This window comes from Pocillopora damicornis, chromosome 13 (genome assembly GCF_964200805.1).
Source record: "Pocillopora damicornis chromosome 13, jaPocDami1.2, whole genome shotgun sequence".
NCBI lineage: Eukaryota > Metazoa > Cnidaria > Anthozoa > Scleractinia > Pocilloporidae > Pocillopora > Pocillopora damicornis.
The window spans coordinates 13,622,935-13,648,247 of NC_142682.1; the positions used below are offsets into that span (position 1 = coordinate 13,622,935).

General features: G+C 40.0%; 1 protein-coding gene and 1 long non-coding RNA gene across 3 annotated transcripts in view; both read right to left on the bottom strand.

The window, feature by feature from the left end:
- LOC149035585 (von Willebrand factor D and EGF domain-containing protein-like) overlaps window positions 1-25,313 on the bottom strand; it is a 57,875-nt gene that overhangs the window by 30,646 nt on the left and 1,916 nt on the right. The window contains 5 exon segments of the mRNA XM_089191743.1: window positions 17,964-18,037; window positions 19,321-19,641; window positions 20,103-20,195; window positions 21,012-21,268; window positions 21,778-21,831. Of these exon segments, the coding sequence (XP_089047869.1) occupies window positions 17,964-18,037; window positions 19,321-19,641; window positions 20,103-20,195; window positions 21,012-21,268; window positions 21,778-21,831 (799 nt within the window).
- On the bottom strand, window positions 3,130-4,761 carry LOC149035586 (uncharacterized). Of its 2 annotated transcripts, XR_016182354.1 has the most exons (3): window positions 4,440-4,739; window positions 4,071-4,143; window positions 3,130-3,397 (listed from the first exon to the last, which is right to left on the bottom strand). It is a non-coding gene; the product is annotated as an uncharacterized LOC149035586 (long non-coding RNA). The 2 variants fall into 2 exon arrangements; XR_016182355.1 differs by lacking the exon at window positions 4,071-4,143 and having other exon boundaries at window positions 4,440-4,761.

Sequence of the window (25,313 nt, forward strand, 5' to 3'; positions counted from 1 at the left end):
AATACCGGGGGTAGCTTCTTTGTAGTTTACTAAACTATACATGGTGTCAGTATCCTAAAAAATCCGAGATAGGATGCCCATAGAGGAACAGCTGCTTAATAATGCAGCAAACACAGCGTCTGCTGATAGAATAACAGTACACAGCTAAAACAATTAGATTAACCTCGAAGCGACAAATTCGACAGACAGTTGGGAAAAATGAAAGCCAGAAGCAGAGTTGTATATGGATTTGGCGATGTGTGATCAGGAAGAGTTGAAGAAAGTTAAGTTGCTCTCGTTTTGAATCGGAAGTCAGGAGCGAGAAATTTAGGGAGAGCAAAACATCTGTGGGACTCAGGACAGGCAACTTCTCGAAGACCTCCTAAAAGATTCAAATCTTAACGATGTCTCGATGTCAGCAGATCAGCAGAATTATCAAAAAGAAAGCAGGAGACCCTTGAAAAAAAAACGAAGCAGCAAGGTCGTTGAAAGATCAAAATAGTGAAACGCGGGAAAAGGTCAGACATCAAAGCTGTGAATAACAAGAGGCCCAGAAACGTTCGTGTCTGATGCGTTGGACGCTCAATTCAGCGGTTGCAGCGGCAGAATAAATATGATTATGCAAACATATGTCTCTTGATAGAAAGTAAAACCAACCGAATAATTGCACACGACTGAAACAGCGATTCCACAAACGATCGGACGGGTACATAAATCTGAGAAAGCATCAGTTTTACTGACGACTGGATAAATTCCTAAAGGTCGGCACACACGAGGGGACTAGTCGCTCCAACTAACCCCTGCAACAAGTCGCCGGGACAAGTCCCATCGTTTGAACTAGCCGTTTTCGCCACAAAATGTGGTCGCAGGGACTAAATTTTGGTCCCTGCGACTGCTCCCACGAATTCAACTTTTGGGACAAGTCCTTGCGACTTGTTTCTCAAAACGCTTCGTTTAAACTGTTCGTGGGCACAGGTGCTTGCATCCAAATTGAAATAATCCAATTACAGATCGGCATCACAAGCTCCCACAACTCCTTACGAATTCTGTTTCAAGATGGCGGATCACGAGGAAAACGATGCTTGGAGCGTCACTTCCACCAGAATGCTGATCGACTATAGCAAAAAAAATCGATAATCCTGGGACAAAAATCTTAAAGATAACAGCAACAAAAGCAAAACCAACAAGATGCTATCTCCTCTATTCGTAAAGTTTGAGAAATCAAGTGCTCCTTGAAGCCTGAATTACATTAAGAAACGTTGGCATGGTATTAAAAGCTGTTTTCTAAGGTATATGAAAAAGTAGCGTTCTTAGCAAGAGAATATCAAGTGGACATATTGGTCGGATTTATCGTTTTCGAGAGAAAGTGTAACTGCAGAAAACACAATTTACAGAAGTGATTGTGTGACTTCCAGGATAATTTCTTTGATGTTTCCTGCTCGGATTAAACCAGGTTTGAAATAATATACATGATAACTGGAAATCTTGATCGAGTTTTTTCCCCTTTTTGTTTCCGTATTGGCCACATCTGATCAGTAACAAAGCGTCATTTTACGCTCATATCCGAACTGAATCAAAAGCAATTCAAGCACTGAATAACTTCGCTGAACAATCTGCGGTTTGTACTGAGCTGATATATTTCAACGTTACAATGCTATTTTAATAATATTGGTTTCTTAAGAAAGCTGCAGAGTGAAAGAATGATACCGTTTGCCCCCAGTTTTTGCTACTTTTCTGTGCAATTGGTCCTTGCGACCAGTCCCTTCGTGTAAACTCTTCAGGAGACTAGTCGCAGGAACTAGTCGCAAGGACAGCAGAGGGGCTTTTTGTTGCGCATGTCCGGTAAATTTTAGTTTGATACGAGAAACCGCTGGTATGCGCCTGCGTCGGTTTCCCTTTCGAGAATCACGAAAGAAAAAAAGCAGTAAAATACGTCGGAAAAAACAATGGTTCGAGTATTTGAGACAACCTTTCTTCTCATTTTTTCTTCTGTAACGTAGATGGAAGCGGCAAATCCTTGAAATTATTGTGTGATGTGTGGAAGGAAGTTATTTTCAGAATGCAAAAGATTGTTCGAGTCTTGTCTCGTGATTGTCTGGGCGATCGATGAAGATGATGTTATTTTTGAAGGATGCAAGTGGCCTGTCGAAGAGTACAAAAGAATTGGATAGTATACTTTTATCGTGTCATTGCTATCTCAAGTTATCGGTGATCATTTGAAGTACTCGCCTTTCTGTAAGCGTTTTTTAGAGCTTCAACTGTACTGCTAGTGCAGCGTACCTCCAATTTTGGCAAAAATGTAAAGTTTACAGAGGTTTATGTTTTGTTTCAAAAGTTTTTTTTTGACATGAATCACAACCGGCTGGGCCGATTACCAAAATAAAAAAGGTCAATGTCGAGTAAAGAAAAGTAAGACAATGCTAATGCTAGAGATATGGTAGCTCCATCTGGTTAGAAATGGAGGAATAATTATGGATTTTATCGGAGTAAGATAAAGTCTTTTCAATCATTAGTCTCGGAAAATATCATCAGATATGATCGATGATGTGGGGAAATTGTGAAAGAAAACAAGTACTACTTTGGGCTTCCAGTTGTAAGATGAATAGTTAAATCAATTATTACACAGTGAAAATCACTATCATTTATCATTTCAACTGCACAAAAAAATCATATACACTCTTTGCAACCTTATTCTCCAACCTATTAAATTACAAGAGTTGTGTGACAATTTGATGGTCTGAAAAGACTCTTACACATGCTAAACAACAAAGAACCAGTAAGGCTGATATTTAACAGTGAGGGTAAAAAAAAAAAGCCTTTTCTTTTCAGGAATAAGACTTAGTGAGGTCAGATTAAACCATTGTGAAGAGGTTTGTTGATCTCTTTATGAAAATTGATGCTTTACATCTATCAGATTTTAGAGAAATGAGACCTAAGTCAAAAGGGGACTTTGATATTGCATATTCTGCAGTAATGGCATCAGCTTGGATGCCTATTTGCAGAAATTAATAGTTTTCAAGCCAGGGGTTTGGCTGTGCTAATTTTAAGGCAGAAAATCATAAATCAGTCGCTTAAGAAATTTTTAGCTCTGCCTGGAAGCTCAAACACTGTTATGAAACAGGACAATATTTCACCTGATCACTCCTCATATTGTTTTCCCATGAAATTTGGACAAAACTTTCAAAAAACTTTATTGGTAATTTTATAGTTGCAAAAAAGGTATAGACACAAGTTGCATATAGCATAAGCTAGTTGAGGCAAGTTGTGTGGAGAGAACAAAAGATTGATAATTTATACCAGTAGTAAGCTTCTGGTACTAATGACATTCTCTTGAATGCCAGCTTGCCACAGCAAATGTCACACCTATCCTTTCTGTCAATAGTACTGACCATATGTAGTGGGGTCACTTCACATCTCCCTAAACAGCAGAGAACACAATAGTTAATTCCAATCATCAGTCTCAATTAAGAAATAAAAATTGAAGGATCAAGACTAATCTGGCAAAGAGAAATACAAGTCAAACTGGTTTGAAGACATTTTAACCCGAAATTCGTTTTCAAATATGACAGAAATACTGTAGTTCACATTCTAAAGAAAGAGAGTTCCAGCCCCTTGAGTAATTATTCATTTATTGTATCGCTCACCTCATGTTTTAAGAACCAGAGAAAGTTAGATAATTTTAATCTGCAAGTTTTATAGTACACTTCGACTCAAAATTCATTTCGTATGGCAGAAGTATTCTACTGAAATAAACAAGACAGAATGAAGCTGACGCCATCCGTTTCGAATAACACATGAACATGAAGAAAACGGCACCAGTTTAAACTCATGAGACAAAGCCCACGGATTTTTTTTAGGTAAATGAACTGGTTAGACCGAAGGCTAAATAAATAAACAATGAACTGACAGTGGTGAGAGATTTGGGGGCCATGTGATAAAACAAGTTCTACCGAAGTTTATCCTCTAGTAAGCCCTTCAAGCCCAAAAGGGCAATCAGAAAAATTCTCACCAAAACACAGCAAAAAAATTAGATAAAACCGCAGATGATCGAGGCAAGACTATAAACGCTGTTAAGACGCATGCCTACGTACCAAGTACAACAGACTTGGAGAGCAAAATGGCCAAAGACAGTTGTGAGCCATGACTTTGAAAATCCACCTCAACCTCCCAAAAACGAATTCGCCGAAGGTTATAGAAAGAGCAACTCAATCCTGAAGCTGGAACATTTTTTTTAAGCCTTGTGTCCAATGGGACAACAAAGAGAAAGAAGATAAGATGTTATTTGAAGTAATTTGAAGCTTGGGGGCCACCTCGAACTTAACGTAATTTTATTTCAAAGTTGAAGTAAAATAAGATCAAATTGTAAACTACCTTCTATTATCGTAAGGAATATCTCACGATCGCCTCCACACATCACTTCGTGATTTATAGAAGTAAGACATCAACATCTTAAGACTAACCTTCAAGGTTTGTAGTCTCATGTGTACATCTTGATCGTCAGCAAATCAAATCTCAAACTTCAAGTTTTCGACTTTTTTTCGCGTTTTGTTCGCACTTTTATCATTAAAATATCCTCATCCGAAGAGCCAGCAAACTCCACAAGTATCCACAGAGTTAGAAATGGTAGTAAACTTGTCATACTCTTCCATCCCTCTCCAAAAAATATCACAGAAAGGTGTCGATCGCTCAGTTGAAAACCCGCAAAAGCGCGCTGAAAGTATCAAAATGGCGCCGAACGCGCCGAACAAATTTTCTTGGCGCATGCGCAACAAAATGCCCCTTTGTTCGCAAGGACTAGTCCCCTTGTGTGTGACGACCTTAAAACACAGCAGTTTTTACAACCGAGAGAGTCATTCTGTAAAACTGACGATCACTAACGGGGTATCATAATAGCAACCGGCTGAATTAAAGCGTGGTGCATAGACTTATCTTTAGAACTAGCGGAAAAGAGGGCTACAAGTGAAGTCCATAGAAGACCACAGACGCTTTATTGAAGAATGTTTCATATTCATGCAACTGATAAAATTAGTTTTGAAACAAACGCGCCAAAGACATCTGCAGGCCTATAAAACCACACGACTACTATGAGTGACATGCCAGTAACATATGAATATATACGAGTACATACGGTTACATGCGAGTGCCAAAATAGTACCTACGGATACATACGAGTAATATACGAGTTAATAAGGTTTAAAATCTAATATTTTACTGTAAGGGAAGGTTGCGCGCGAACTATCTGTATAAAGAAACGTAAGTGCGAGCTATTCATCCCCACAGCGAAGACGCGTGTGATTAAACACATTATTACAAAAGAGTCAGCGTGCCCTTTTTTCTCATATTTCCCTGTATTTTTAATTCAACAAGAGGTCGCATAGGCCTTCCGGCGAATTTTCATCTCTTAAAAAATAATTTCTTTTTAATTTGATACTAAGCATCGTTGAAAAAACACACGAACCAAAAAACCCAGGCGTGAACACAACAAGTTTGCGAAACGTTTCGATTTTGTACGATCTCATACGAAACAGGAGCCGTGGAAGTAGTTCTGATTGATTTTTAACATTCAGACTACACAATGTCAGTTATCTTTATGTCACGATTACGGCTGGATCTATCAGTAACTTAAACGCTTTAGCGAACGTGAATATTTTTTTTTTCAGAATTCGTGGAGTTGACTGTCGCAAGCCTTTAATTTCATCCAGTCAGAAAACATGGAACCTGCAGTCTCAGATATTACCTTCCGAGGTATATCGTTTTGAGACTAAAAGGTTCGTTTTCAATTTCAAGCTGGAGAAAACTTTGAAAACAAAGATCGTCGCGTTACAATGGAGATATCATGAATAAGCGCGAGTTTTGATATGAGTACTTGAATGTTAGATTGGAAAACAGAGGACGCGTTTTTTCTTTCCAAGACTCAAGGTTCAACCGAATTAATCTGCTCCTTCCTCTTTAACCCTTTCAGCCCCAAAAATGATCCAAACTAAAGGTCATCACTAAAGGTCACAAAAGAGATGTTGCTCTGGTAGTTAACATACATAATTCTCTCAGTTGCTGTTAAAAAAAAGGAATGTATGAAGAACAGTGTGGAAAATTGATATTTTGAATATGAGGAATTAATGGTAAAGTGTAGGAAATCAGTGCAACTGACGTCAAGATTTATCAAGTTTTTCTTTTCTTACCATTATTTAGTACATTTAAAGCAATTTTTTTTGTAAGGACATATATACTTTCCAAATTTCCATCATTGTACAAGCCAAAGAAAAAGAGACTTTCCTAAGGCTCTGTAATGTATTTTCCTCATTAAATATACAGATATAAGGTATTTATAAATTCAATTGCAATCAACTTCAGATTTCAGTAATTTGTACCTTCGTAACTGAAACCAGATAACATAATGCTATAAAGGCATGTTGGAGATGATAAGGTTGCATGACAGTGAAGTTAAGTTGATTGAACAGTACAGTAATTTAATGACATATTGTGTGATTAGCAAATAGAAACCTGAGAACTTAATTTGACACCTTTCTTGCCTAATACGTTTTGTGAAACACTGCTGTTGTACGACGGATTTTTTCCATCAAATAGTTCTGTTCCTGTTGATAAATCTTTTCGTGATATCATGAAGTTCGGCCGCCTACAGGCATTTAGGACAAGCACTCGATTACTGAAAATTTCTTAAATAGTATGTTATAAAATGAGAATATATTAAGAATCAAGCTCTTCAGTTAACTTGGATCAAAGAGGTACAGTTTGTATGGAATAAACATAGTATGCTCCAACGTTGTGGGGCATGGAAGTTGCTCTGTAATAAAACTTAGAACCTATAAAATGTTCCTTTTAACTTGACTTTGACAGCTCGCCACGTAACATTTCTTACTGAGAACTAATTAAATGGTTATGTGATGATCCTACGAAGAAGACTACTGAAACGGATTCAGTTGTAAACTATAGCTTGGAATTGAGGAAACATCTAATACTCTCTGAATGGCTCCTGGGGTACTTGTCGGGAAATTCCCGGGTGCACCCGTAGCACTTTTTCACCTTGTTTGTAAAGAAGCACGTCTCGTAACGATAGGGTAACCAACCAGAATGCCAGGTTGGACAGAATTTTAGCTGCAGTTGAAGTAATGGAGTTAAAAACGGAAGTCGAAAAGGCTGTTGTGAGACTACTTTGATGGAAGTATGGGCTACTGCCAACAGATGAGAAGGCAGCTTCTGTAGTCACAGTAGAGTCGAGCCAGAATTGGAAGAGCCTGTTTGTTGCGTTAATTGCTGATTGAAAGTGGTAAGTGCTGAAGCGATATTTATTTGTTCTGATGATGTAGTAGTGGAGGTGAGGTAATTGTAAGAAAATGAAGGCAAGAGTGCGGGGCACTTGTATTCTGTTGCAGTTTGTTCGATGGCGCTTGAGTTTCGTGCAATGTTGGTGCCCATGACTGCAAAGCATAATTTCGTTTCCTTTGCAAGTCCGTTGGATCTCCTTAGGCTTCTCACCTCGCTCTCTGGTCGTCCTTCAGCTATCAAATACTGCTGTGAGATCAACACCTGGTGCCCCTTTGTGCTGACTCTTTCCTCTGATTTCCTCAAGATATTTCGGGAGACACTGGAGATCTTCGGCCACAATCATGGTATCTTGGCAAATGCCAAATGCCAAATGCCAAATGCCATGTAAATACCGCACTGACACTCCAATTTTGCAGGCGTGAATTAGGGGCACTTTACTGTATCTATTCTTCACATTTCTCAACCTCAGATTTTTTGATGCTGCTTGTATGATTGCCGGGCCCATTCCGGGCCCATTCCGGGCTCATTCATGTCATTCAGAGTGTGCTCGAAGGAATCATATCAGTGGTGATATCGAATTCCTCGGCTTCAACTGCCATTCGTTTCCGGCTTTGGATGTCAAAATGTAATGTTTCTCTTCGTAACTGCGCATTCTAGACGAAACGGCTGTGGCGGGAGTGGTAACGAGAGGACAGTGCACATCTGTGAAGAAACGTTTAAGCAGGGACTTTCTATCACCTGGAAGCAAGATTTTCCAGTCGTCATAACTGGGAGAAAAGGCGGTGTAAGCATTTTCCAATCTATATGATCCTTCCCCGTATAAAGCTTTTGCAGCATCGTTGCACATTCGTAGGACTCTGTTCAGACTTCGTAATGCTGTCGTTTAGCCAACATCTTTATGACTGACGCCATCTCCAATTTATCGGTCTCAACCTTGACATGTAGTGCTGCCATTCAATAGGATTTTCACCAAATCCTCTGGTCACGCCCACTTGCTCTCGGGTGTGTACTTAGGCATCTTGTCTCTTAGCTGCACTTCTTTGTGTTTGACGAAATATTCGGTAAGTTTCAGCGGGTTGCTTTTTGTTGATAACTTTTACGTTCCATCTAAGTTTTTCTTGGAAAGAGCACACTTCTAATTGAATTCTTTCACGCTTTCGCAGTCGTACAGGCAACCATCTTCTCCTGTCGTTCGCCCACCAATTTCAAGCCAAAGTAAAAGAAAAAGCCGTTTGACAAAGACTCTTATTTCTCAGCGTTTCGCAAAAAGTGCCAGAAATTCCTTTTTGCTGTGAAGGACAAGACGCAATGTAAACAAAATATGCAAACTGAGATCCCGACGAAAGGCTCGGCTTCGATATCGTAAGGATGCTCTTGATTAATTAAATCCTGCTGCACGACGAAAGTGGCAGCCTCTTGAACGCGAGTTAGTTTTATTTTAACAAGCCTTTCACTAAGGATCTTACTAAGCAGGCAGATTTTAAACATTTCTTCCATATTGGGGCTTCTGTTACTAAAGTTAGGCAACCTGGGGTCATTTCTCAAAAATCCTGACCATTCGAACTGAACGTTTCTGTTGTTTTCTATCTTTGTTCCTGTTTCTTTCTTAACTTGTGTTGGTGGAACATTCCTCTTAGTCGTGCTTAACTCTTGCCTTTTGCTGACCATTTTTCTTTAAAAGAAAAAAAAGGATTGACGTAAAAATTATTGATGTGAATTAAACATAACTTGAAGGTCAGGCCTTTGGTCTGGAGATAAAGAGGGTGGCAGGGGGTGGGGGGAGGGTGATGAAGTATTGACTACTAGCCAAAGTCTTCAAAGGGCGACCGAAGATCACCGGGAACAGCAGCATTTATTGGCTTTTTTTGTTAATTTCCCTCAATGCATCCGCTTTCTGTAACATGCCTTTTTTTCTCTATGGGGTAGGATCGTTAACCTTACACCTCACCCCCCAACCTGGAGGACCAGGGGATCACTCTTTGTCTGCTCTCTACCCCTCGACCTGTTTGGCATGAGTGACCCTACCAAGATTGCAAGAATCCACCCGCATAGCTCTAAGGGTCATTGAGACACGCAAACTGCCCCACCATGATAAGGTATTGACCCCACTCGGAGCAAAGGCGCACGAGAAGAAGAAAGCAGGGGTGAGGTTTGACGCATGTAAGCTGTGAAGTGAAGAGATTAGGAGGAGATATAACACTGAAGTGAAAAACATGTTTGAAGTGCAAGGAGATATAGAATATCCAGAGGAAGAGAACGACAAGATCTTGGTGATGTAAAGAGATGCCGCAGAGAAAGTTAGCGCAAGTCGAAAAAGCAGAGCAAACCATGAATAGGAGACAAAACGTGAGGAAAATTAAGGAGAGGAAAGAAGCAAAATGGAAAATAGAGGGTGCGAGATCGGAGCGACTAAAACAGCGATGGAGAGAGGCGTATAGCGCGTAAGATAAAGAAGTGAAAAAATCTCTAGGGGGGATAGGAGGAATTGGTTGGAGGAGAGGGCTGCAGCAGCAGAGAAGACCACTGAGAATGGTAGAAACAAGGAGCTATACAGCAAATCCAAGGTGAAAGACAAATAGGAGGTGCGTAAGAAAGAATCACAAGAAAGATTGCAGAGATGGGTAGAGCACTTAAGTGAAATTTAAATAGAGATGATCCAACAAATCCGGCGGAAGGAGATGAAATAGAAGAACTGAAGGAGATTGAGGAGATAGATGTAGGAGGATGGCGAATACAAGAGGTAAAGGATACATTGAGAAAGACAGAGCTAGGGAAAGCAGCCAGAGTAGATGAAGTCGGCCTAGACCTACAGAGAGCTGACATGGAATACACCGCAATGTAAGCTGATTAGATGTCATAACAGGCTTTTGGAAACTGAAAGATGGCCGGAAGTGCGAAAGAAGGGACTTGTTGTCAAGATATTCAAGAAAGGTGATTTGTGTGATTGTAACAACTGGAGAGGAGTCACGTTGCTACCCATCATTAGTAAAATATTATGCAGGATGTGCAGAACGGATCTAGAAAGGCGTAGACAAGACGCTTCGAAAGGAGCAGGCTGGATTTAGACGGAATAGAAGTACAACTGAACAGATATTTATAGTTTAGTAGAAGGTTTATTAAAAGTATTCAAAAAATAGCACCCAAGTGGTGAAATACATGTGAATTTACAAGCATACTTCAAATATTTAAAAAATACGAAAATCTTACATTTGACTTCAAAATCTAAAAATCTAAAGGGACTGGGAATTACAAGAGTCAGTAGTTATATACCAATGAAAAAACGCTTAGGTTTGCTTGACTACAAGGACTGGGCGTTAGACGCCATTGTTGGGAAGAAAGATTTTTTAAATCTTTCGGTCCGGCATTTAAAGAGTGATACATGGTTTTTGTTGCGCAACTCATAAACGTGGCAATCGGCGCGCTTTGGTGGAATAAGGTGGTACAGCCGTGACCCAGGCACACAGATACCGTCCCAAACTTTCTTGCAGAGTTCGTCTCTTCTCACATTTAAGCGAGTGGAGTTTGCAGCCACAATGGCGTCTTTGTAGCTCAGCGCCGGAAATAATATACGCAGAGCTCTTTTCTGAACTCTTTCGATCATGTCCTTGAGGTAAATTGGTAGGCTAGTAGACCAAGTGACGCAGGCGTATTCGAGGACCGATCGTACCAAGGCATAAAATATGTTAATAAGGTCTTCGGGTGGAATTCCGGACCGCTTGAGCACTCTTAAGATGTAAAGACGTTTTGAGGCTTTGGAGACAATCTCACGCACGTGCTCATTCCACCCAAGAGTGTCGCTGATAGTGACTCCAAGGACCTTGTGTGAGGAGACCCGTTCTAAGGGACGTCCATTGACGCACAAAGGGCCAAGATCTGGCCGTGTTTTAAGCGAACAAATCACAAGTTCCTTGCACTTCTTTGGGTTGAGGTTCATATTATTGCGCGACGACCACTGTGCAATGGCGTCAAGATCTTTCTGAAGGGACGATGTACCGCCTGATGGGATGACCTCGGATATTGTTAGGTCATCTACATATTTCCAGTGGCTCGATAGTAATGGAGTTTCAATCGCGAGATCGTTAATCATCAGGAGGAACAGGATGGGGCCAAGCTTAGTGCCCTGCGGGACTCCAGCGTGCACGGGCAACCAAGGGGATACAATGTTCTTAATCTTAACAGCTTGGCGGCGGCCATAAAGAAAACTGCAAATCCAACGGATAATAAAACCACGGACCCCAAGGTGGATGAGTTTATTGACTAAGATAGTGTGGTCAATATGGTCAAAAGCCTTACTAAAATCCAGGAAACAGGCCCTTAAGAACATACCTGGTTTGTCAATAGAGGACAACCAGTTGTGCATCATATCCAACAGGCAATAGATGGTTGAAGTTCCTTTGAGGCAGCCGAATTGGCTGAAATCGATGAGGTGCACAACATCCTCAATTAGCCATTCAACTACGAAATCCTCCAGGACTTTAGAGACAATTGCTGTTAGGGAGATAGGTCTTAAATCTTCCCTACCGGTTATGGGCGTAACCTTGGGTACCGGTGTGACATTAGAGTCTTTCCATGCAGTAGGGAAGGAGCCTGATGCAATAGAGGTGTTGAATATTCGCGTGATCGGCTCAGCGAGCTCAGCAGCATATTCTTTCCAAATACGAGTCGGAATCCCATCAGGCCCAGGGGCCTTAAAGGCGCTGATGGCAAGTAGCTTTTTGTAGACCCTTTGTGTCTCGATCACGGGCGGTTGAGGGGATGGTAAGTAGCAGGGCAGTGCACTTGTATCAAGTGGCTTAATGTCAGATATTACAGATACAAAAAACTCGTTAAGGCGTGATGCGAGAGTCGCGCCAGAGATAATTCTGCCTTCCTCGTCAGTATAACTGAGTTCGTTAGGGCTGCTAGCCTTCCCTGCAAGCTTATTCACCATACTCCACCATTTCCTCGGGTCAGTGCTCTTGAGGTTATTAACTTTGTTTTTATAGAACTCGCATTTCCGGCGGGTGATAACCTCTCTGACCTTATTTCTAAGGCGACGCCATTTCTCCTCCGGGCCATTTAGATAGGCGCGTTGGCGCTCTAATATGAGAGCCTTAATCTCAGGTGACATCCAAGGCTTGTCCATTGGATGAATCTTCACGTATTTGGACGGAAAGTAGATATCGCTGGCTGATGAAAGATCCTTAGTAAATGAGTCAGTGAGAGAGTCAACTGATGGTGAGTCACCGTCTACTTCTAAATCACTGAACCAACGGTGTGAACACGCCGACCTCCCAAAAGCGCTTATTGCCGACTGAGGAAAGCGACGCATCGGGATCCTTTTCTTTTCAACGCACAGCGGGTTTAGTTGGTTCATTGAAAGCGGATTCCAGTGAACAGAGCCATGGTCCGAAGACCCTAATTGCGCGCTGACAATTGGTTCGCTATAGTATTCACTAAAATCCGTTAAAATAAGGTCTAGTATGCTATTGCCCCGAGTGGGTCTGATAACTACTTGTTTTAGGTTATGATTGGCTAACATGTCTGTGATGTCCTGGGTGTTAAAATCGCCTAATAACACTACAACACAGTCTGGATAAGAAGTCTTTACGGAGTCTAGTGTTTCTATGATGTACATTGTGCGATCTCGCTGCACTTGCGCAGGGGCCACAGGAAAATACACCACCCCACATATAATACCAGATAGTGGGCGTGGTAGACGATGAGGGCGTAACCATAGCCACAAACACTCGTGTTCTGGAGACTCCAAGTCAGATCTACGCTTGAAAGGTATCTCTGAAGACACGAACGCGCACACGCCACCCCCTATTCGGTTGTGGCGGTCACGTCTCGCGATGTTGTAACCTGGAATGGTAAGGATGTTATTATCGATGTAGTCATGCAGCCAAGTCTCCGTAATAATTGCAATATCCATGTGAAACGTTAAAAGCTGAGCAGTCAACTCGTCCAGTTTGTCCCTGACCGATCGAGCATTTGCCATGTAGAAACTTGGGAAGCTGTAATTGGGGCGTTTTTGAGAAGTAATCTTAGTTAATTTGATTACTTTCACTGCTCGTTGACGATTTACTGGTTTACTAGGTCCACGCACTGCGCTGCGAGGTGTGATCCTGACCGGAATCGATCGTGCGTCCTCTCCTATTGTTCGCGGAACAAAAGGACAGCTACGAGAATTAACATAATCACCAGTAAAGATGGAGACACAATTATTTAAATTTCTTGATCTTGAGTTGTAAATATTCCTGGATTGACAGGGTCTTGAAATCACAGGAATCGGCATGTGTTTTTGAGTGAAGGTATTCCGAAAGCGTAGAATGCCCAGGTCTTGGAGTCGGTGTTTTAATTCAGGACACAAAGAGACGCTATTAATAGAGGCAGCCAAATTACGCAAAGCCGAAGGAGAATACGCAATTGTTGGTCGGGTTCGGTCAGAAGTCCTTTGCTGGTCTTGAATTAAACAGGGTCCAGGTAGAGGGTGAACGTCACCACTTCTAATGATGTTTTCTAGTCCGACGGGCCGCAGGACAAACGCTGCTTCGGGCAGACATATCATAACAGGCCCATGTTTAGTAGTCTTCTGAACAGCGAACTTAACTCGATGTTTCCGGCGAAATTTAACCAGTTCCAGTTTGAGAGATGGTCCGACTGGCAGGTTAGTATCTTTAGCCGTCCTGTAGATCAAGCTGGTGAACCTAGGCTCCGCTAGATGGGCTAGAAGAATAAGAAATACGAAGAGCCTAATGACGGTGCGTGTGTCCGCCATTAGACCCCAGTCCCCCAATGCTTCCAATATATATATTATATATTATATTAAAGAAAAACATATTAGAGCAGGCAAATGAATAGAGGGCGAGTCTTTACGCTTGAGGAACATCTTGGGAAACTACGGAATTCCACGCCAGATGGTAAAAGCGACAGTAGGTATATACGAAGGGTTTCAATGCGCAGTAATCGATGCATGCGAGATATTAGACTTGTACAAGATTAAGTCAGGACTAAAGTAGGGATGTGTAATGTCAGGATTCTAATTCTTACTGGCCATGGATTAGACCATGAAGAAGACAACAGCAGACGAGAGAAGAGGGATACGGTGGAATTTAACAACAGTGTTGCAGAATCTTGATTTTGCGGACGACATCGCACTACTTTCATTGAAGTTTAATGACTTACGCGAGAAGAGTGGGAGATTGACAGAGGAAGCGGCCAGAGTAGGTCTTAAACTTAATGCAAGACACTGAGGACTGAGTTTGCTAGAACAGAGAGAGCATTGTGGTAAATGGTAAAGAAGCAGGAGATGTCGAGGAGTTTGCGTATCTTGGAGCTATTGTAGACAAGGAAGGTTCTCGCAGGAAAGATATTAGGAACAGACTGCAGAAGGCACGAGGTGCATTGCAGAGGCTATGAAAGGTATAAGAAGCCAGAGGAGTAGGAAGGAGAACCAAGATACGCCTCCTGCTATATGGTTGTGAAACATGGAAGATTACAAAGACCGATGAAAGAAAACTGAACAGTTTCCAATGCCAATGCCTAAGACGGATACTGAGGATTAGATGGTAAGAATGACAATCAAGAGAGTAGTTTAAATGGCAGAGATCAATTAAATTGGCCGCGAGTTGCGAGGAAGAAGGTGGAACTGGTTAGGACACGTACTTAGGAGAGAGGGTGTGAAAGACTGTTCTACGGCATTGGGGTGGACATCAGAAAGTCGAAGGGCGCGAGGGGGACCAAAGACCACTTCAAAAAAGACTGTCGAAAGAGACAGAGGTAAGGCGGGGTTGAAGAGCTGGAATGTGGCCAAGGCGGCGGCACGCGACAGGGGAGTGGTTGGGGTTGGGCGGACAATGTGACGGCCTTATGCGCCTAGTCGCGCAGCGAGCGATGATGATGATGAATGATTGTTAATTTCCGATGCTTCAGAGTATTTCAATAAATCAATTCGAATGCAATCTGTGAGTTGTTCTTCAGTGTACCGTGCTATAGGAAAAGCGCATTCTTAACAATTGTGTTAAGAAATTTGTATCCCTTGTTAATTGAGTAAATTGTCCCGTTAGACCACAAATTTAAATTTCGTTTCCCCTTGTTCAAAAGAAAAAATTAACAAAACAAAGACTCTCAACCTGAGTATTCTCTTATTACGTTCTTAAAATTTTAGATTATCTCAATCTGACTGTTCCTATTAAAAAAGGTTTTCGGTCACGAAAAGTAATTGATCAAATTTCCTTTTCTCGAAAAATTAAATCAATAAATTACTCCTCCTGCGCGACCCTTTTCGTTTTAAAAGCATGAACATTTAAATTAAGGTTCATTTCATTTCACTCTGTTTTTCACACGGATTTCATAGGAACCTTTCTCTATAACAATGTCGAGGCTGAGGTAAACCAAAATTTAACACTGACCTAAGGCCGGGAAAGTGATTCATATTATGTGCACTTTTGTTGTTGCTGTTGTTATTGTTTTGTTTTGGTTTTGTTTTTTCTTCTTTGTTGTCTTCCTCTTTTTAATGAGCGGTTTGAATAATTGAATAATTGCGTATGAAAATTTTCTGTTTCGTAACAAATTAGTTGCACATCTTGGACGCGGCATCAGAAAACGTCTCACAGCATTTGGAAAACAACATGACATACCACAACAAAGCAAGCAATTAGATTTGATACGTTTCCTGGTTACGCTCGCATTTATTTTAGAGAAACAATTTACCATATGCTTGCATATCGAAGAATTTCAGACCTCTCGCCAGCTAGCTTGGCTCAACAGCTTAAGGTCTGAAACCTATTCGCCACGAAACACTGGTGCCGCAGCGCTTATAATGAGGGGCTGCTCGCAGGGTAAGGAGAGTATAACTGTTGTTTTAATGAACTTTAATGCGTGTCGAAATTTCCTGTCGTGTGGGAGGCCAAAAGCCTGTTAGCAGAAGGTAGTTTTGAAGAGGAATTTGAAGAATTTCTTCGCGATCAAGACACCACTCAGTACCATAAAATCTACGGCTAGCGTATCTGTGCATGCTAAATAAACTTATTGGACACAAAAGAGTATATGAGCTTTTCTTTTTCACTTTTTCGTTCGGATAAGCATGAGAAGGGAAACCTATTGACTATGACTACCTACTCCTGTTGTTCGCCGAATATTTGACCAATTTTTGTGTCTGCTGCTTTAGAAAGCAGAATCGAACAAAGGAAGTACAACAAGAACATACTTGACAGTTAGGATACTTGTACGAAACGAAATAGAGACACTCTCTAGAAAAATTTGACTAATTGGTGCGAAACTTATTTCAATATGCTAATGCTGCGCGGAGATTGGAAACCAAGAAACTGCAGAGAGACTTTGGTCAATTCTAGTCACTGCTACTTTTTGCAGGAGACACTTACCTATTTTTGTAAAAAGGAACTGATCTGCGACCATGCACAGTGGAATATTGCTTGGTCCTGCATTTTCATTATTCAACCTGGTGGTGATGAGAACCTCTCTTAGGTGGCCAATTCACGTTGTCAGTTGATAAAACCAAATTAGCCTTTAGATATTGAATTTAAGTTTGTCGTGGACGCTTTAGCGATTTTACCAAGGATAGTTTTCTGGATTTTATATTATTAATAATTGTTGCGATAAAACGAGACGAAACGAAACGAACTCCAGGCGTGTCGCAACTAGTGGAAGGGAATACTTTAATGGTCGTCTTCGAAGAACAAAAAACCGCGGAAAACCAAAGTTGACAGTTATCAGCCATTCAGTGCATCGAAATACACGGTTAGTAAACAATGCCATCGATTTAGCCGTAGAGGTTGCTCAACAAATGGTCAAAACATACAAGAGACAAACTTACGATTTCGAGTCGATATCATAACGAAATTGAATAACAATGCATCGAAAAATAACCAGCATACATCTGTGCTAAGATCCTACATAATATCCAGTCAAAGAAGTACGTCCATAACTAAGATATAAAGATAATTATCAACTCTTCCTGAATCAAAATGATTCTTTGACCTATGTTTTAAACGGTAGTTCCCTTCTTTTTCTGTATATATCACCATTTCGGTTAGAAAATTTAATCACTCACCGATAAGAATTACGTCCTCGTAAGTTTCTTCTTCTTCAGTTCCTTTTCCTTTCTTTGGCTCTTCCTCTAACGGATTACGTACTTCTTCCCGGGAAAACAGGATCAGGAAAAGCCATGTGTGTGGCATGCGCGTGCGTTCGCGAAAATTAAAGTCCAAGAAAGGGGGTGACTCTGCTCCCGAAAATGTAGTTTAAGATAAGAAAACTTGGAAATTTCGCAAATCATTCTTGGGGCTGAAAGGGTCATGGAGGGGGAGGGGGTATTTTGGTTGAACTTCGAGTTAAAAAAAAAAAAAAAAAAAAAAAAAAAAACCCTCGACGAAAAAACATTTCGCATGTTAATATTTTTTTAACCACACTTCCTCTCTCACAGGCAACATTGTCGATGAGGAAGTCACAGGAGGGGGATAATTTGGTTAATTTGTAGAAAAATGGGAGAAAATTTCTCACGCTGACTATTTCGTAAAACTCTTTTCAGTCACGCCTAACAGGCATCCCACGTAAAAAATGCCCATCATAGGAAAGCTGGGGAAGTATGTGGTGTATTGTCCATTCATGATGTCGAAACGCTACATTTTTTTATGATTATCCATAATCTGAACCTTGGCCATTAATCAGTTTTAAAGTCGGGCACGAGCCATTCTTACCTTCCATCAAAAGTAGTATAATGAGGGTCCCCTGTAGCAATGCACATTTTAACAGGATTCTCTACCATGGTGATCTGTTCATAAGTAAAGGGAAATAATGACCAAATATTTAAGATAAATAATCTAAAAGCGTTGGCTTGGTATTTAATGTTTTTATATTGAATTAAGTCGAACCAAGTGTAATCTTTAGACTTTCCCGTTCCCAACGAGTTTTGGTCAAAGGATGAAATTAAGTGTTAACAACTGAGTTAACAACTGAGTTAAAAACGTACACTAGCCACCGTAAAGAGTTAGAAGGCTGACGTTTCGAGCGTTAGCCCTTCGTCAGGGCGATTGAAAAGGAGTATGTGGTCAAAGGAGTTTGGAACCAGCTCCGGTTTACGAAACACTAAGTCAGTCTCGATCTTGAAACGAGTCACGCTTTTCTTTCTTTTTTTTTTTTTTTTTTTTTTTTTTTATCGAGTCATCTGCCCATTTCCGAGTTCCCCGAGTTCTCCCGAGTCAGAAAGTTGGTGCCGAAATAAGGGCGCGAGAACGAGGCGAAGTGTGAGGTCGCACCGAAACCAGGAAAAATGTATAGTTAGAGTAATGAATTAAAAGATGCTTCAAAAGTATGAAAGCCAATTCTGCCGAACACCGTAAAAAAGTTGTTGCCGGATGATAACTTGCAGATGAGTGAGGGGAAATTGCTAAACCCTAAAACTTTAAATGCTTGGATGTACGACCTCTCTCAGTCACTAACATTCCAGAGTTCTCACTCGTATTCCCGTGTAGTCTTACTTCAGTCGTTTAGATGTCATCGTCTAACCGTCTAACGCGCTGATTCGTAGCGAGCACTCTTCGCTGTCTTCGCTCTGTGTAAAAATAGTTGGCGAAATTGATTCGAGTATTTTGGCTACAACGTTCTATGTCCTTTCGAACGATTCCGGAGCACGATTTGCACTACATATCCTCAAGTTTTGAACTTACAGGTCTTCGCCGGTGCAAATGTTTTGTCTGTTTAATTTAATGTCGGTATTTAAATCATTTTTCCTAATTCTCAAGACGAAAGGTAAAGTAAAGTAGGTCAAAATCTGGTCGATATGCGATCATCATTCCCATTAATACCGTAAACAACTGAACAATAATCCATTCATTAAAACAACGCGGAATATACGTTACAATGACCCTAAAGAGAGCATCTATTACATTGGAATGAGCACAGTGTACCATTTCAATGTAGAGTTTTAAAATAATCGGTGCAGATGGCTAAAAGCCGCCTTAATCTTTTTTGGATGCTTTAATACGGAACTACAATTAGTGACGAAAATGCATTCTTGTAGGAACTTTAATCAATTTGAAATTTAAAACGACCTACCACGACGGGCGGGAGCTCGTAGAAGGCCCAAAAAGTATCTGTGTGATCTGTATGTGTAACTGTAAAGGTAAACGCAGACGGAGCTAACGGTTGATTTGTGTTGTCACACACTGCTTGAATTGATACATCATGCCATTTGTCTTCGTCACCGGGTTTTAGGTTTAGTTCGCACATGTTTGCCAAAGAGCTCATCACTTGTGTCAATGTTCCAAACTTGACCTTAAGTTCGCCGCCTCGAATGGGAAGTGTTGGTCGCAGTTGTATTTTGTTGAGAGCATTCTCCACATCACATTGCGTGACAGTCAGATACGGAGGCCTGATCTACAGTAAGTCACATGTAAAGATACAAGGGTTTTTCAAAGCAATACCTTTGTTCATCCATTTAATCTTTTCTAAATTATTTTTCTTCTCAGGTTGAGAGAATGTCCAATAATAATAATAATAATATTGCTTACTTGAACCAAAACCCCACCCCCCAAAAAAAGGTGAACGGTGTCTACGTCATCACCCGCAGTCATCAATAATAGCAAACTCTAATAGGAGGGTCTATTTTTCCGCCATTGGTTGTATAAATGGCAGTGGGTTGATTACCATCACGATAAAAGTACTGCAAACATTAATTGCTGTTCGTTAAGAGCCTTTTCACAGACTTTGATCAATAATAATAAAATTTCTGGCTTCACTGCTGTCCAAATCTCTCCAAAAACTTAGTTAGGGAGGTAACGAATAATTCGTGCGCTCATTGTTAGCTAACGGTGGTTTTCTAGTTGACTTGGACTTACCTCGATTCCCGCAAAAAACAAGGGGCTCGTTACCGCATTGGTCCAGATGTTGTTATCGTTTGTGTTGTATCTCGCACTAATGTTGCATCTTAGCTGTAAAATTTTAAATGAAATAACGAATCAATGATTAGAAAATATGGTAGTCTGATCCCTGTTCCAGGGTAACGTGGGAATTCACCAGTGATTTATTTGTTCAATTCTATCTTACTGTGAAGGGCACATTATATTCTCCAACACTACTAGAATGGCGGTAAGTTTCTGTTCAACTTGGAATAATATAATCAGAGCTCTAAAATGGAATTTTGGCATTTGATAACTAAATTGCCTTTTTAGCAGGAATCATATATTTTCAAGTGTTCATCAGTGTTAGGGTCGAATATAAAGAAACACTAATTTTAGGTCTTACGTCATTTAATTCATTACTGGTACTCAAGATGTTAGGTCTCCTCTGTCATTACAAGCACTTTATCCATAAAAAGAGTAAGTAGCTAATAATTAAAAACTTCACTGCTATCTGTATAGAATCTATGCCTTAGTCAACTCAGGAATCTGAACGTGGGATTATAAAAATCGACTGCACAGTCAGTTCGAGAATTCCGATCAAACATTTTTGTAACTAGCGCGAAGAGAGAATTACAAACAAGCTGTATTAATTTTTCATTCACTTAATTTTCAGAGTGCCCTTTCGTTCATTCATTCCTTGATTGCATCTCTAATCAAATTCGGACCAAAATAATAATATTAAGAGATCAATTTTTAAAGGTCCAAACGAGCAAACACTGCACTGAAACAGGAAATGCGGTATGCGAAATGTTTCTAGGGGCCAAGTAGTTATGTATCGGTCTTTTTAAAAGAAAGCCGATACATGTTGAGGAAGACCATAAGAAGTATAGCAACAGATGTAATTACCCAGGATCCAGCTTCGAAGTGCTCACTTGTTAGTTCAGAGTGTCTTATGTCACACCTGCTTTCATTTGGATTTTCACAAATGGTTTCAGGTGGCTTGCCTTTGCCGTTTTCAAACCATTGAATCTTGAAAGAAACATTGTTCCAAGTTGGGAAATTGAAAGAACAGTTGAGAGTCATTAAACCGGGTTCGTCGTTATCTACGTAGCTGATGTTTGGAACTGGTACATTGGCAAATGGAAAATCTTTAAGGGTCGAAACTAAAATAAGATTAAGAAATCGTAGATATCAAAACTAAATTAAATGAATTATGAAATGATGCTCATCATTAGCTGCGCTGGTGAGACTAAAAAGAACAAAACAAAACAAAACAAAACAAAGCGAAAAAAAAGGCCAAAAATAACATTCAAAGAAAAAAAACATGTAAAAAACCTCAAATCAAAACAAAACAGAAAAAATTAAATAAACTCTCAAGAAACTAATACAAAAACAAATACACAAACAAACCAAAGAAAAGAAGAAAAAATAGGTCATAATTGAGTTAGACGCATCTTATTGATTGTAACGTGTTCTTTCACACGATATTACGCTTGCGGATATTTGTGGCACAAAAGACCGGTTGTGTGTAAGACTCTTGCATCCTTCGGGTCAAGAAGTCTTTAAATGCCAGGAACTTTAAAATTAATAAAAGAGAAAGAAATGGAGTCTTAGTCTTAGTTTTATGCTCTGTGTAACAGATCAAACATCTGTGCATGGGTATTCTACTAACCTGTGCAGTTTGGCCATAGCCCAGACTGACCTCTTGGGCATGGTTGCGCTGTCCCTATAACAAAATGGAACAAGAAAATGTAACTTGAAAATGAATCAGCTTGGCAAAAGTCGTTAAGCCCCCTGCCCCCCCTCTCCCCTTCCCCGCAACGCGTTGCCTCCTTCCAGTCAATAAAATTTTACCTGAATTCAACTTTGATCGCCTTACATATGCTAATCTAAACTGTTTGAATTAATACAACATCTGTATACTCGAATTAGCCATAAAATCTACAATATCCCCACGAATTTTTTTTTTATTCAAAATTTATTGTCGTCTAGAATATATACCAGAAAGATAAATGATAGAATAATCGTAGTTAAGAGGAACTATGTGGTGATATTTTTGGTCAAATTGCTGTTCGAGAACATTTCCCTTCCTGCAGCATACGTAATAAAATTGAAGATGAAATTTACATCCTTATTAACTGCCCCATATTGTTACAACAATAGGCCTCTCCGTGGCCATGACAGGTCTCAAACACTATCATTTAAAATGCTGAAAATACGAGTACCGTTGGATATCGTTTTGGAGCCTTTGTTTAGAGTTGTTGAAGAAGAATCAAAGCGGCCAACCAAATGTTTGAAAGGCTTTTCAGCTTTGACCTTCTAGAAAACCGGTCTTAAATCAGATACTAATAAAATAGTGATTTCGTTTGTCCTTGAGAAACATAGAATACGCGACGTGATTCTTACAGGAAATACTTTTACACATTCAGAAGAAATCTAGTGTCAGTATGTCAGCAGACATACAGTAGCAAGTCACCTAAAATTTACTTTCACTCCTACTTTCATATTTTGTAGCCCAGTATGTCCTTATAATTTTGGTGTAGTTTTTTTGTGAAAATAAAATTTAGTTTTCGAGAAATGATTTTTTTCGTTTGACCGCTCAAATATGCAAATTTTCACCGTGACTATTACCCGAGTTGTGTGACCTCATGTAGCGAATATGCTTGACCTCCGGTTTTTCTGTTAACATAATCCTTTGTTTAATCTTCTAAACTTAATCCCCTGTCATTATTGAAGCTGGCAAAGAAATATTTATTTTTTGGTAAATATTTTTTTTCCGAGATACTTTTCCGATGTCGAATAGTAGCATCAAAACATCACATTATACACCAATGAGGTCACAGATTGCCTCAAACCCGCGGCTATATCTCTAGCTTCCATCCACCAACTTCTTAAAAACAACGCAAATCCATGTGTTTGCTCAATTGCGCTCGTGTTAAAGATTAGGCCAGGATCTCCTTTTGACCGTTAAAACTTCGTTCGTTTATCTTCTACGTTGAGGATTTCAGGTTTTTACAGCAACTGAATGGAGATTAGGTGCCTAGTTGTCCTAAAACGTTGCGTAAACGTGATCGGTCGTAACGCTTGCGCGCTTGCGTGACTTACAAAGTAGACAAAGGTGGTCGGAAGGCGCCCTCTCGATAATTTACGTTGAAATATCAGGTTATGAACTACGCAGTGTGGAGAAGATCAAAATTAAAGAATAAAATTTGGCACTCTGGTCATAACTGACATATCGCGTTGCTTTAAAGGACACAAAAACAAGTTAATATAGGTTACAGTGTTTCTATTTACAAAACAACACGCATACACTCTGAAATAATTCTTGCAGTTTCTCCCGAGATTTAGTACACGGAACCCGATGAACTAACCCTCCTTTCTGCAAATTTGTTTCCGTCATTAATGATGTTACGCTCTTATGGACCACAATGGTTTTGAGTGACAAACTCGACATTTTCCTGCGACCATCAAAATCAACTGGACAAACCCAGCTTGATATATTGCGTGACGTGATTGTGCAAACTTTTCTCTTTATCATACAACCTGTTTCGCAGGTTCTACAACTTGGAACCAAAATTAGTTAATGTAACGAATTAGAATCGAAAGTTATTCAAATGGACTGAGGAATTTTATATTTTAATGAGAATTTTATCGTTTAAATGTTTACTTGATTCATGGAAAGCAAAGATTGGAGTGGCTTTGGGTATTTCACCTCTAACTTGGAAAAAATAAAACAGTTAGTGGTATATTCTAAACACCAGAACACCTGAGAGGACACTGGAAATGTAGTAAAAGTATTTTTAGCATCCAGAGCAAAAAGAAGAATGTGAGGCAGTGAAAGGAGACTGAGTTTTCAACGCCATTTGTCGTGAAAGCTGCCACCAGCCTGTTATTGAACTCACTAAAATTTACCTGGAAGGCATTAACTTCCTTTTGTCGCGAAACTCGTGGAATTTAAAACTTTGAAACGACGTACGATTAATCCTGAAACTGGAGTTTGAGTCCATTGTTAAACTATGCCAGCTAGTCTCATGAGCAGATCAAGCCCTGACGAAATTTGACATTTTGAAGTTTTAAGCGGATGCAAAAATCGAGACAAAAATTCGTCATGACACAATTTGTCCTTTGATTTTGTCAGGAGAATTCTGGTTTTGTCTGCTATTGCAGATAGCCCAAATAGGCACTTACGAACCAATTTTTAGTTAAATAATAGACTTCACTCTCGAGAAATTGCAAATATGTTACCCATGTGATCCGAATACAACTTTAATTCCGAAAACTTCAGAAAAATCTCCAGTCAGTCTGGCTTTCTTTTACTGCCTCATATTTTCCCTTGTGCTGTAGCTGTTAACAAGTACTTTCACCGCATTTCCAATGTTTCTTTAAGTTTTCGGATGTTTAGAACATACCAATAACTGTTATATTTTTTTCCATATTGTGGTCAAAATGACCGGAACGAAACAAAATTAACTGGTAATCAAAGATTTCGCTGGATAGCTGGTTGTACTTCAAATAACTCGATACGTCGTCCCGGCATTCCAGGAGAGAAATCAGGGCTTAAATACCCAAAGCCACTCCAATCTTTGCTTTCCATGAATCAAGTAAACCTCTTTAAAAGTTAAAATTCTCATTAAAATATAATTCAGTCCATTTTAATAACTTTCGATTCTAATTCGTTACTCTAACTAACTTTGGTTTCAATTTGTAGAACCCGCGAAACAGGCCATATGGCAAGGGGAAAAAATTTGCACAATCACGTCACGCAATACATCAAGCTGGGTTTGTCCAGTTGATTTTGATGGTTGCAAGGAAATGTCGAGTTTGTCGCTCAAAACCGTTGTGGCCCATGAGAGCGTAACATCATTAGTGATGGAAAAAAATCTGCGGAACGGAGGGTTAGTTCATCGGGTTCCGTATACTAAATCTCAGGAGAAACTCCAAGAATTATTTCAGAGTGCATGCGTGTTGTTTTGTAAATATAAACACTGTAACCTATATTAACTTGTTTTTGTGTCCTTTTAAGCAACGCAATATGTCTGTTATGAGCAGAGTGCCAAATTTTATTCTTTAATTTTGATCTTCTCCACACTGTGCGTAGTTCATGACCTGATATTTCAACGTAAGTTATCGAGAGGGCGTCTTCCGATCACCTTTATCTACTTTGTAAGTCACGCAAGCCGCAAGCGTTACGACCGATCACGTTTACGC